The sequence below is a fragment of the Dysidea avara genome, chromosome 4 (assembly GCF_963678975.1).
Source record: "Dysidea avara chromosome 4, odDysAvar1.4, whole genome shotgun sequence".
In the NCBI taxonomy this organism is placed as follows: Eukaryota; Metazoa; Porifera; class Demospongiae; order Dictyoceratida; family Dysideidae; genus Dysidea; species Dysidea avara.
Window position 1 is genome coordinate 10208225 of NC_089275.1, and position 14237 is coordinate 10222461.

The 14237-nt window shown below is 36.1% G+C and overlaps 1 protein-coding gene and 3 long non-coding RNA genes across 5 annotated transcripts; 1 reads left to right on the plus strand and 3 right to left on the minus strand.

Moving 5' to 3' along the window:
- Window positions 1-2158: 2158 nt before the first annotated feature.
- Window positions 2159-3060, minus strand: LOC136252669 (uncharacterized). Its single transcript, XR_010699745.1, has 3 exons — window positions 2783-3060; window positions 2432-2727; window positions 2159-2385 (listed from the first exon to the last, which is right to left on the minus strand). It is a non-coding gene; the product is annotated as an uncharacterized lncRNA (long non-coding RNA).
- Window positions 3061-3126: 66 nt separating this feature from the next.
- On the minus strand, window positions 3127-4216 carry LOC136252668 (uncharacterized). Its single transcript, XR_010699744.1, has 2 exons — window positions 3323-4216; window positions 3127-3271 (listed from the first exon to the last, which is right to left on the minus strand). It is a non-coding gene; the product is annotated as an uncharacterized lncRNA (long non-coding RNA).
- Window positions 4217-6734: 2518 nt separating this feature from the next.
- Window positions 6735-11040, plus strand: LOC136253538 (uncharacterized). Its single transcript, XM_066046207.1, has 2 exons — window positions 6735-6874; window positions 7476-11040. Exons 1-2 carry the CDS (start codon window positions 6828-6830, stop codon window positions 11038-11040), a joined length of 3612 nt encoding a protein of 1203 aa, XP_065902279.1. The 5' UTR covers window positions 6735-6827.
- A 134-nt stretch (window positions 11041-11174) lies between these two features.
- LOC136252674 (uncharacterized) lies at window positions 11175-13722 on the minus strand. 2 transcript variants are annotated; one of them, XR_010699748.1, is made up of 4 exons: window positions 13407-13722; window positions 12603-12655; window positions 11844-11986; window positions 11175-11625 (listed from the first exon to the last, which is right to left on the minus strand). It is a non-coding gene; the product is annotated as an uncharacterized lncRNA (long non-coding RNA). The 2 variants fall into 2 exon arrangements; XR_010699747.1 differs by having other exon boundaries at window positions 12603-13722.
- Between the last annotated feature and the right edge of the window lie 515 nt (window positions 13723-14237).

A 14237-nucleotide genomic window follows, 5' to 3' on the forward strand; every position in this document is an offset into this window, starting at 1 on the left:
AACAGACAAATATTACATACCACTAAAACAATGTCCTATTGGCTTTGTGAAGCTTGGTGGAAATTGCCTTTGCTACTCATTCCTTAATAAGCATGGTATTAAATGTAACATTAATGACCAAACTTTAATACGTCCCGCTAATGTTTGGATTTTACCAATACAGCATGGTGATTCGTATGTTTACATTCTTTCAAAACAATGTCCATTGAACTACTGCCTCCCTCATTCATCACATCTTAACTTCTCCACTCCTAACTCACAGTGTCAGTTTAACAGATCTGGTATATTGTGTGGACACTGTCAACAAGGTCTCAGTACTGTATTCGGTTCCTCTCACCGTCAGCAATGTTCAAATATCTACCTGTTTCTAATTGTACCCATTGCAATAGCAGGTCTTGTGCTGGTCTTACTACTCTTTATTCTCAATCTGACAGTAACTGATGGAACTATCAATGCATTTATATTCTATGTGAACATCATCAGTATTAACACTCCAGTGTTCTTTCCTCATGTAAGTAGTTTTACACCAGCCTACACATTCATTTCACTGGCTAATCTTGATTTGGGTATTCAAACATGTTTCTACAATGGTATGGATGACTATGCTAAGATGTGGTTACAATTAGCATTTCCCTTCTACCTCATCTTCATTGCTATATCACTCATCATAACAAGTCGTTACTCCACTACAATACAGAGGCTCACTGCACGTAGAGCACTACCAGTACTTGCTACACTCTTCCTATTGTCCTACACAAAAATACTTCTTGTAGTGTCTAGTGTCTTGTTCTCTTACTCCAAAATCATTCACCTACCCAATGGACATACTTCACCTGTCTGGTCAGTTGATGCTAATATAACTCTTCTTGCAGTTAGATTCATTATACTTTTTCTCACATCTGCAAGCCTGTTTCTAATATTGATTCCATTCAATGTCATTTTGTTGTTTACAAGAACTTTGTCAAGATTCAAATTTATTACAAAATTCAAACCAATACTGGATGCTTATCAAGGACCATACAAAGTAAAATTTTACTATTGGACTGGTTTACAATTGGTGATAAGAACGGTCTTTATTGGATTATCATCACTGGATAGAAAAGTTAACCCTGCAACTGGTATCATACTACTCAGCATCCTTGGAGGGGTTCATGGTATCATGCATCCATTTATAAATCAGATAAAAAATTATCAAGAGCTGGTACTCATCATCAACCTACAAGCTATACATACTAGTTCACTTTATGATGAAGATGCTAACACAAATATTATTCTTAATGTAATGATTACAATGGGTGCAGTTCATCTGACACTCATTGTCTTATATCACATTATCACTTACCTGTGTCATGGTGTAATTATAAACAAGATGGAGTTGTATTTTACAAATTTAACTGGAAAGATTAGAGGTTTATGCAAAGGCCAACCATCTCAAGAATTTGAACTTGATGTTATAACACGTGATAAAATACCTGAAGTTACACATTGTTACAATGAATATCAAGAACCACTAGTCGGTTATAGTCACTAGTTTACATTTTGTTATTACTCTCAAGAGTGTTATTTGGTAACTTGTCTTGGCACACATAGCTACACACTTACATTACACACAGTGCTACACATGTAATTATGTACTACTATTTTGTACTGTACGTACGTATATAAATTTTAATGATGCAAACAGAAAGTAGAATAGCTACAGTATGTACGTACTGTATATAAGTGTAGTGCATGTAGATATTTCTGTATATTATTTTGTCTTATTGTTTCATACTTACTGCAATTCACATGAGGCAAAGTGCTAGCAATATTTATAGTTAAGACTTAAAAAGTAGTCTGCATTGGTTATTTAATGCACCAGTATGAATTATGTCAAGTGTGGGATTTCTTCTTCAAGGGTTCAAAATTGATAAGTGGGCAAGGGCTTAACAATATGGCAGATTAAAAGTCTGAATGTGTGTAATATTAGCAACAGTTCAAAGAGTACTACTTACATTAGTAATTACAGTAACTATATTTATCAGTTGACCGCATCAGTAAGTTTCATTATAATTATGCCATTGAACTATATAATTATAATAAAATGATAGTTTTCAACAATGCACTATAGACAAACAGGACAAAGCATGGTATAAACAACTTTTTTCAAGTTGTATGATCAAGACATTAGTTGTATACACCATGCAAAACATTTGAAATACATAGATGTATAACTGAATAATATACGTGAAGGTCAATATCAGCAAGCATAAGAGATTAGCCATCGTACTGGCATCAGTGGACCTCTTTGATTTGCCATGTCTTGTAGTAAGCAATATGCACAGTGCCTCTACAATGTGGCTCTTTAATGGAGACAATGAAACAGAGACTCTAGATAGCAGGCACCTTTGGTAAATGTAATTACCACTTTTATTTTATGAAAATAATATACCTCTTCATTTGCTACGTAGTTGTGTGTCCTGTCTTCTTTTGGCTACAAAAGTGGCCCCTTAATTGCACTTGGGATTTAAGTATTATTTCTGTAGCCTTCTTGTCAAAAGGATCCAGGGCATTCCACAAGGCCTTAATATTCTGTACTTTATCATTGGGTAAAGACAAACCCTTCAATTCTAATAGTGCTTCAGCTAACTGTGCCACCTTCTCCCAACCTGGTATTCCTCTGGAGTCTACTGCAGTAGCACTAGTGCTAGCTGATGCGGTGGTAGCAGTTACACTATCATCATCATTCTAAGGTGTGTAAATAATAACGAAATGTACTACAAATAAACCAATAGTTCTTAACTTGGATATACATACTGCTTCTATCTCATCTTCTATTTCTTCCTCCTCCTCTACTTCTTCCTCCTCTAATCCAACTGTCCCCAGGTCTTCTGACAAAACGATGGTGTCAGCCTCATCTATGAAGCCTTCATCAATATATCTTCATCTCTAGATTCTAAATTCTATTCAGAAAGTTCAAACTCCCTGCCTGCTTGACGATATAGATAAGCTACTCCAAAGATCTCTCCCTCATTGCAGTTTGTTGGAGTGTGGTAGAATGGAAGCAGCTTCCTGCCAGAAATGGACGTTTTGGTCTGGAACAATTGAGTAAGCATAATAATGCAAAAATATCAACTTGCTACCAACTTTGCTGGCAAGTTCCAAATTAAGCACTCGCATGCCAGACTGCTGCTGAGCAGCTGCCAGTGCTCAACTCTGATTCCACCTGGCTAATCCCTCTGGTAGATATGCCTGGAAGTGTATGTCACTTGCAGATGATCCAGGATTGAATCTAATAGAATACTGTACCAAGTATGTACTCGAAAGCTTTCAACAGTTTCACCTGGCTAAGTGGAGATGGAATGATTCTAGGGATGTTGTACCTCTTGTGCATCGATACACTGGTCGCTGCACACCACCCTTCTGAATGTACTCTGTAATGGTGTACAAATAGTCCACGCCTTGAGGATCCTGAATACACTTGATATGTTTCTTTTCCTCTTTACAGATTGCTCCCATATTTTCACTAAACAATTAACATAGAGTAAATCTAGGTAGTATAATAGGAATGTACTGATTACATGACTACAGGTTCACCTAGTGAATCTGTTGCAGGTGTAAACTGTAGAATCAAACATTCAATTGCCTTTGTGGTCTCCTCAGTTCCACGAGTCCTTCTCCAGCAGTGTTTTGTAAGCTCACCAGTTGTAATTGCCTTGTGTATGGCATTGATGGAAGGAAGACATCAATTAACAGTTAAGAATTGAAGACATAAGTATTTGCACTCAAGTTACCGGTAGAGCTGAAGTATACTTGCAACATCTTAATCTTTTAAATGGCCATAAAGACATTGCACAAATTCCACATGAATCTGCACTGAGTTCACCAACTATGTAGCTGTTTGCTATCAACTGTAATGATTATTCCACTGCAATGCTACCTACTGTATTGTGTTCAACATTTACCACTCTATTCTCATGTTTTGGTGATATTGGAATTACATTTTCTGGATAGATAATGATAATAACTTTCACAATTCAAACAACTGTTGAAAGGAGAAGTATTGTTGTGTTTGAAAATTTAAATGAGTCTGCTTTGTGAAGTACATACAGTTATAATAATCATGTGAAACAGCTACACGAATGACTGCTCTAGTAGAGTTTTTGACTGTCCCAATACAATATTTTACAGTATCTGTTATGCATTCTCACAGGCAAGGATTTACAGTACAGCACAGAGTACAATTATTCTGCCTATTATATTAGCAATATGTTGAAAATAATGCTTCAGGTACATATTATGCTCATATTTCTGCCAGCATATGTGACTGAATTTGACAAAACAAGGCTTCGACGCACAAAGCTTTGTTAGGAGATATGGCGATTTTAAGGAATCATTGTGTAATCACTTCCCAGTGCCTACAGCTGTGCAAACAAAATTTGCACCAATTGTTCATCTGTTCACTAGCTATCACTGAGTGGGTGTATACATTTCTGATACCCAAAATTTGCCCTGTTTTGAGCAGATTTTTTCGAGCGGGTTATAATATCACAGGCGGTACTAATAGGGTGGGAGGGTAGGGGTGGACGGTGGTCTTAATATACGGGTATAAAATGAAGTAAGAAGACGATTGGAATCCAGAGGCCAAGTTTGGGCTCTCCATGGCCCTCCATGGCACTCAGATTACTCCAAATTGACTGAGAACACTATTGGCGAGCTCTCTGTGAAGTCCCAGCTCACTACACACCATTATCACAGAGCCATGGCCATTTAATGGTGCCAATCTCACACTCGTGGCTTTGACAGGGTCGGAAGAAAGCTGCTACAGAAACCAGACTTGTCAGTGCTGAAGGAAGTACAGTGTGAAATATGATAGTGTATTAGACCAGCAATCCATTTCTGGTAAAATCGTAAGTTTGATTTTGTGTGTGTGGAAGCCTTGTTATGTGAAATCCGGTCACATTTAATATTATGAGAGGCATCACGTGAGATCACGTGATCTAACCACAATGCAGATTGCTTGTTTGGCTGCCTCTTGCTATTCCCTGTGTTCCATGGGTTGGTATTAAAGTGTGGCCCTGTTTTCAAGCGTCAATTGGTAAGTTACACTTTATATGGGCTATAATGCATTCATGTGTGACTGAATTTGACAAAACAAGGCTTCGACGCACAAAGCTTTGTTAGGAGATATGGCGATTTTAAGGAATCATTGTGTAATCACTTCCCAGTGCCTACAGCTGTGCAAACAAAATTTGCACCAATTGTTCATCTGTTCACTAGCTATCACTGAGTGGGTGTATACATTTCTGATACCCAAAATTTGCCCTGTTTTGAGCAGCTTTTTTCGAGCGGGTAATAATATCACAGGCGGTACTAATAGGGTGGGAGGGTAGGGGTGGACGGTGGTCTTAATATATGGGTATAAAATGAAGTAAGAAGACGATTGGAATCCAGAGGCCAAGTTTGGGCTCTCCATGGCCCTCCATGGTACTCAGATTACTCCAAATTGACTGAGAACACTATTGGCGAGCTCTCTGTGAAGTCCCAGCTCACTACACACCATTATCACAGAGCCATGGCCATTTAATGGTGCCAATCTCACACTCGTGGCTTTGACAGGGTCGGAAGAAAGCTGCTACAGAAACCAGACTTGTCAGTGCTGAAGGAAGTACAGTGTGAAATATGATAGTGTATTAGACCAGCAATCCATTTCTGGTAAAATCGTAAGTTTGATTTTGTGTGTGTGGAAGCCTTGTTATGTGAAATCCGGTCACATATATATATGCATATTCAGTAGCTGTGTAGTGCATTTGTGTATAATTTATGTAGCTATAAGTCAAGTCTTCTTTTATAATCAGCTGGCTACCTTAATAGAACTAACTATAGATTTACCTTAATAGTAAGGCAATGTAAAGTTAACTAGTGTTTTATCAATAATTAGGTAAAATGTTTAGTTTATTACATTGCAATTTAGGGTGTATAACTGTAAATTATTAACTATAACTTGGCTTCACATGACTGCTATAAAGTTCTTAGTTACCTGACTATTGACAATACCATTGTCAGAGTCTACAGGAATTCTAACTGTCTTTACAGATCTAAGAGTTCCTCTTTTGTCTTCAATTTACTCTCTGTACCAATATAATATAATATAAACAAGTTTATTTGCATATAAACTAACTTTTTGATAGTTTATTTCCATAAGTAGAAACATGCCTACAGTCTCCTGGATGAGTTCACCGATGTGATCACAAAGACACCATCTAAACTGAAATCTCAACAGTCATTCTCCAAGGATACTAAATATACCTTGGGTCTGTAACCATTTAATCAGGTATAAGAGTCGATGACGCCGAATCCTTAAGTTCCAATAATATAGCCTTTTAATTATTAACTATAACTTGGCTTCACATTACCATAGTACAAAGTAGGGAAGTGAATTTTACAACACACTTGTGAAAATTAAGTTCACTTAACTTCTATCATGCATAAGCAGATTATGTACAACTGTACACACAGGACCAGATAGTGTCCACAACAACATAATACTATACAGTATATATTTCCAATCAAGCACACAAATTTACATGATGAGTGTCCTAGTCCTTATTTACAACAACACGGATAACATCTTTTACTTTCAATAAAAACATTGTCACTTCTTTAAACCAGAACATGTGGAGAGTATTAAAGGTATTATGTGAGAGTGAAATGCTTGTTGTTAACAATAGAAACTGAAACCATGTAACAAAGCCGGTAAGTTGTTGTTGATTGTAAACATCAATGTCTCATCCACAGAGTGAAATATTTTTTATAGTCCTGTGTTTTTTAACACCTTCTAGTTACAGATGCTTTTGATGACAAACAACATGAAATTTATGAAAGACAGTAAAAAGTGAGTGTCTATTATACGACATGTGATATACACACCATATAGACAGCTAAAATATTATAAATGGTAGCAACATAATATGTGACCGGGCCTGCAAAAATAAGGCGTGTGGGCACAAACTACACTCTGCCACATAACATCTCATATCTCAGTATTGGGATAGAATATTTTCATTCTGTAACTTGTATTTTAAAAGTAACTAATAGTGTAATAAGTGCTGAAAATGTCATGACCAAGCAATAATGGAATGCAAAGTTATGATGTGTCAATGTTTGAAAAAGTAGGCAATTTTTATCTGCCCACATGCCCTATTATCGCAGGCCCAGTCATATACGCCATGTATGCACATCTGTAAGTGCACAGCATCAAACAATAGTAAATAATATAAGTAATTTATAACTGTTTGAATTCTGTTGTTGTGTATTTATTGTTTGCTTTCTTGAATTAGCTAGTATTTTATGGTGAGGCTAAAGCTGACAAACTGTTGCAAGCCCAATATGTAACAAAAGTGCTGTTACAGTAATTAACAAATCAAAAAAAACAACAATACATAACATTAGGTAGTCCCATGTACAGCTGTACAAACAAGTTAATACTTTTGCAGATATGTTGATTGCCAATTTGAACAGATGCTGAGTAATTTGTATTGCTACTTTCACATACGAAATGTAGCACTTCTACTTTTGCTATTGTGGCTACACACAACAACTAGCAGTGTCTACAATGTGACACCTGATGATCACTACTATCCCGATGCTACATGTCATCATTGTCATAACCTACAACACTACCTGCTTAATACCACCAAATACTTCACCTCTAACACTCAACTACTCTTCCTACCAGGACTACATCACCTTCACACTGAACTCATCATACAAAATGTTCACAACATTTCACTCATTGGTAGTACAACTAATGGTACAACACCAAACACAGTCATCCAGCGTAACTCATCAGTTGGCATTGTAATGACTAATATTACTAACTTGATAGTAACTAATATAACAGTTAGGAGCTGCTTGGGTAATGAATATAACAATGTTACAGTCTTGATCAAGCAATGTACAAATGTTCAACTGAGACATGTAGTGATAGAGGAGAGCCATGACTCATATGGTATAGTTGGCATCAACATTTTGGGTGACTCACACTTCTCTTTTGTCAGTAGCAACAGGTTGGACGTCATTTACAATGACACTTTGGTGAATATTGAATACCACAGCCTTATAATTGACCACTATTATTTGGTTAACAATGACAACTGTTGGATAGCATTTAAATTCTTGCAAACTGCTTACAAAGTAAAGATTACTTTATTGGATTCAGTTATTCAGTGGAAAACAAATGGTTCAATGATACTTATTAACTTTGATAACCAAGGTATAGGGCAAAGCGTGGTTCTAATAAGGTCTTGTCAAATTGCGAGCAAAGCGCATGAATTTCAGATACTTGTAAGAGAGAATGATTATGAAATATTGCAAGGTAATCTTGTCAAATTTGAGCATTGTATATTTTATAAATTGACTAACAACTTGATAAAAATACTTGATGGACCAGATATCTACTTCAACAGCTGCACATTTTACAATAGTGCCAATTATAAGGGCCATGTTATTAAAAAAGTCTCAACTACCTTGATTCCAGTTATGACTGCACTGATCATCACCAATTCCAGCTTTTTATGGGATAGTGTAATCATAAAACAATCTTTACTACTAATTCATGCTGGAGATTTGCATTTGATTGGTCCTATAGTATTTAGAAATGTTATTAGTGATGACAGTATCATAGAACTACATAGATCAAACATAACACTTTCAAATTATATTGAGTTTTCAAGTAATAATGTAAAATCAATCATATTGCATCAGTCTACTGAATATTTTATGATGTTTGCTAGTGATAATGTCACAATTAATGTTAGCCACAATAGTTTTACCTACTTTGCTATGCATAAGATTCCAGGACGCCTTGAATACAAGTATGCATATTGCTATTTTCAGTACTTCAGTAGTAGTGAAAATGTTGCTGTGAGGGAAAATTACTCAATAATATTTAAAAGAAACGTTGAAAAGTTGATGAATTCCACCTACAATAACCTCCCTATTACTCACTGCAAATGGATACCAAATTCAACATTCAATAGTGAAATACCACTGGAAGTAAATAAAAGATACATCAAGTACATTAGTGAAGTCAGTGTAAGCAACCTCTTGCCACAAATGAACCAAAAAAAGAATCTCTGCTACTGTGATACAAAAATGCATTATGATTTCTACAAAGATATGCTTGATCCTATATATCCTGGCCAAACAATGACACTTCATGTATACGCTGATGGTCCCATTATCCAAGGCTTTAAACCTTATGACACAGTAGTCACTGTTATAAACGATATAGATTGGTTGCCTCCAACAGCTTGTGTGATTACTAACACATCTGAATTGGTACAAATTGCCAATAGCTACACTTGTAATGCTTTGAAGTATTCTATTTCTTCTAATGGAAACTGGTGTGAACTTTTTCTCAGAGGGTCTAGGGATGGTACTGGAAAAACAGACAAATATTACATACAACTAAAACAATGTCCTATTGGCTTTGTAAAGCTTGGTGGAAATTGCCTTTGCTACCCATTCCTTAATAAACATGGTATTAAGTGTAACATTAATGACCAAACTTTAATACGTCCTGCTAATGTTTGGATTTTACCAATACAGCATGGTGATTCATATGTTTACATTCTTTCAAAACAATGTCCATTGAACTACTGCCTCCCTCATTCATTACATCTTAACTTCTCCACTCCTAACTCACAGTGTCAGTTTAACAGATCTGGTATATTGTGTGGACATTGTCAACAAGGTCTTAGTACTGTATTCAGTATCTCTCACTGTCAGCAATGTTCAAATATCTACCTGTTTCTAATTGTACCCATTGCAATAGCAGGTCTTGTGTTGGTCTTACTACTCTTTATTCTCAACCTCACAGTAACTGATGGAACTATCAATGCATTTATATTCTACGTGAACATCATCAGTGTTAACACTCCAGTGTTCTTTCCTCATGTAAGTAGTTTTACACCATCCTACACCTTCATTTCACTAGCTAACCTTGATTTGGGTATTCAAACATGTTTCTACAATGGTATGGATGACTATGCTAAGATGTGGTTACAATTAGCATTTCCCTTCTACCTCATCTTCATTGCTACATCACTCATCATAACAAGTCGTTACTCCATTACAATACAGAGGCTCACTGCACGTAGAGCACTACCAGTACTTGCTACACTCTTTCTATTGTCATATACTAAAGTACTTCTTGTGATATCCAGGGTGATGTTTTCTTATTCTAAAATTATTCACCTACCCAGCAGACATACTACAATAGTGTGGTCAGTTGATGCTAATGTACCTGTTTTCAGTGTTCGATTCATTACATTGTTTATGGTGTGTTCTGTCATCTTCCTAATACTAATCCCATTTAACATCATCCTTTTATTTATCAGGACACTATCAAGATTTACTCTGATTACTAAGTTCAAGCCGCTATTGGATGCTTATCAAGGACCATACAAGGACAAAATGTATTACTGGGTTGGATTACAATTAATATTGAGAATTGTATTCTTTACAGTTTCATCATTGGATAGGAGCATCAATCTTATTATCTGTATTGCATTATTCAGCTTAATTGAAGCAGTACACAGTGCTTTCAAGCCTTTTAAAAAAGATGTCAAGAACTATCATGAGCATAGATTTAATGTCAATATTCTTATTTTGTTTGTAGTAGCAATTTTCAGTCAAGACTCTATAAACATGTTTGCCATAAACACGATCATTGCATTGGCCATGGCTCATTTCTTCATGATTGTTGTGTATCACATTATTACATATGTTCCATGTAAAATTTTCAGAAACAAATTACTACACTTCAGTGCACTGGTCAGATGGATTACCAAGAAGCAATACACACATCCAATTCAGCCATTGAGACTACAAAGTTTTGCAAATAGAATACCAGAAGCCACTAACTACACTGAGTACCGAGAGCCTCTAATAGTTCAAGAATACAGTCGAAACGCAAGTGGCAAAAATATGCTTTATTACGCATATTTAATTGCACAGCTTGTTTTCCCGCGAAGAAACAAGCGCTTCTTCGGGTAGAACACCATCTGACTACAAACGCTTGTAGCTTCCAGATGCAATGCTCTTTCCTGTTTGCACTGGGTGTCACGCAACAACACGTCACTTGTCTTTCCCACAGCAACAAAATTCGGCAGCTGCAGTTAGTTAGCAACCAGCTACAAAGCACTGAACGAAGTTGGTGAGTAATAACAAGGTGGTTTTGAGGTGTGGTACAAATTTGTTTCAAGCCATATTAGTGTTTCTAATTAATTTGCACAACTAGACAAAAGCCCAAACTTGATAATTATGTTGTAAAAAGTTGTGCACTTTGGCTGCTGTTTACACATACAGTGATTGTTGACAAATAGCATTTTTACACATTTTAAATCAACAATTTCTATAAAAGTTATCAGGCGGAGACTTCCTGTGCCAGAATACTGCTGCTACTACTCCGAGTTGACCAGAGATGAAAGTTTCTACCATCAAATTCAATAATAACTTGTAACTGCTTGGGTACAGCCATCTTCAAGGACTCCATTCCTACTGTGTCCAGGGTAAATCCTGCGCAGTACTGCTCCTGTCATGGAGATACACAGAGGTCTGGTCATCCATCACAGTCCTAACCTGTATTAGTTTCAAAAATACAACTGGATGTACTAGCTGTTAGAACGCAGTATTACTAAATACATAGAATGTGAGGTAAATTGGTCAAAAGAAAAGTAAAAATGTTACCAAGAGTTAATAATAGTGGAGTATTAACTCTTGATGTTACTAAAATCTATTGAGGAATGGATAGCTAGCTACACTGAAAGAAAACAGTCACAACAGACCAATTTACGTACCAAGGCCACTTTCATCTAGCCAAATTATTGTTGCTTCAGAAGGGCTTTCTCATTCCAAAACAGAGTTATCATGGTACGACACTGTAACTGGTACAATCAGTTTGTTCTGAAAGCTTTAACAAACCAAGGTTATCATCAGTTACCTGTACAGTACAAACGTCTCAAGTACACATGGGTACACATGAGACTTTAAAAGACCATCATTCTAAATCAGGAGAAGATCCAGGATTTCACAAGCTAACAGGAACAAAATTTGTAAAGCAGAGACTCAGAAAAGAGATACCGTATGACAAGAAATTTGATGAATCTACATTTCAGCAGTTTTGGTGAATTACTATAAACATCCTTAAAAATCGAGAAATTATAGATCTAAACACATACTTTTAAAGGTGCTTATGAGCATTTAATGAATTTATAGTTTACAATCTAAACTAATTATTTGTCAAATTTTCTCAAGCAAAAATTTCCTGCCTTATGGTAAGCATCCATTTTGAGTAATTATCAATTTCCAGCAGTGATTACGATTTTAAAACTTCAAGGAGTTATTTGTATTACTATATTATATATAGTAGCTCCATGTTTCTAATTTTATGTACTGGTAAAGTTTCATAGTGAAACACATAGTGAAACACATTAAGCAACTGCAACTGGTCTAAATAAAGCTTGTCAAAAATTCAGGGTACCGTGGGACAACATTTAAATCTACATAATATACAGCAATGCTCTAAATTGCCAGATTTTGCTGTGGGAAGCCCTTACCATTGGATGTGAATCACAAGTTCCTGAATTCAGCTGCACTGCAAGAGTCTGACCTAGTAGAAGAGGTCGTAACTGATTGATCTATTTTTAACATGTGCACTACTAAGGTAGCAGTAATGATTATTTCTCAAGATGTGGGATAAAAAGATAGCATGGATTTTGTAGGCATCTGATAATGTAGGGATTTGCAATGGTGATGTCTTTCCATAGGAATTAATAGTTTTATGCACGGGCAATCCTTGTTATGAGTCCAGACTATCTCACTAACTCAACTTTGCTTCCTCGTGAAATATCTTGATAGTTTCACTTTTACATTGGGTGAGTGTTATCAAATCACAGTGGCATGCAGCCAGTTTATTCCAAACTTCATCGCTATGGTTGCCCAGGTTTAACTATTTCAAAGCATCAAGACAAGGTACGAGAATTTTTTCAGTATTAGCAAAGATTTGTATGAAGGTTACATTTCTGTAAACTGAGGCTGATACTGTTGACTATTGAACTTGTAATGAGGATTGTCCATGTTATGAATCTCTACTTACACAGTACATGTACTAAAGGTGTGGAGCAACTGAGATATTTTCACTATTGAGAGAGCTATATCTGAACCACAAAAATTTCTTTCAAAAATGTTTTTACATTTTGGCAATCCACAAAAGTTGTTTTAACACCTTATGGCACTGTGATGTATGGTTTATTGTGTATAACAAGATACTGAATAACACCCTCTTCTATATTAACAGAGTACAAATTTGTTTCACAAATGTATACAGTTTCATACAGCTACTAGACGTGCTCTATACAAACTTTATCACTTTCGTTGACTCAGATTTTGTGCACTCTTTTTCGTTTATCCACAGCAAAGTGAAATCGGGAGCAGCTAAATTCTTGTTCAATTCTAACACTGAAATACTTTCAGCCCGCACGTTTCAAGATTAAATAAACTGAATAATTGTCTCCATAAATCATCTCCTCAAGTGTTTTTATTCGAAAATACGCCAGAAATTTACTGGTTGAACGCCATTTCTCTCGTCCGCGTGGCCTGGCGAAAACGCCATTTTGGACTTGTCGTAAATTGCGCGTGCAAGTAAAAACTCCCGTTTTTTGTCGCTTGCGTTTCGACTGAATAGAAGCTTACATATGCATGCAAGTGCTGTAATGTGTGGCAAATTTTAGTTTAATATGATCATTATGCTGAGTTTAGGATACTGTATTTCTATGCTTTGCATCACTTGCATAAAGTAATTAATAGAAAACTAATTTAAAAAAAGTTGTTATGTTATGTTAATTACTGTGATGATCTAGTTCTTGTGTTGTTTACACACTAGTTCTTCCATGTATTATTTCTTGTATATAAATCAAGACACACGATAGTGTGTCGTACGGCCCAAGAAGCCGGCGCGCCACACCGTGAGTATATTGACAGGAAGAAAGAAAACGTCATTTTCACACATTTGTATCTCGGTGATACCTTATCCGATTAGAACCAAATTTGCTGCAGACTTACCTGCCAGCTAGGGGAGCCTATATTCCAAATTTGAAGGAATCACTCAAGCCATTTCCGAGATACGAGTGGCCAAAGTTTCGTTTTTTTTCTTGGCTTTTTTTCTTCGTCTTTTCGCACACTTGCAAAAATTG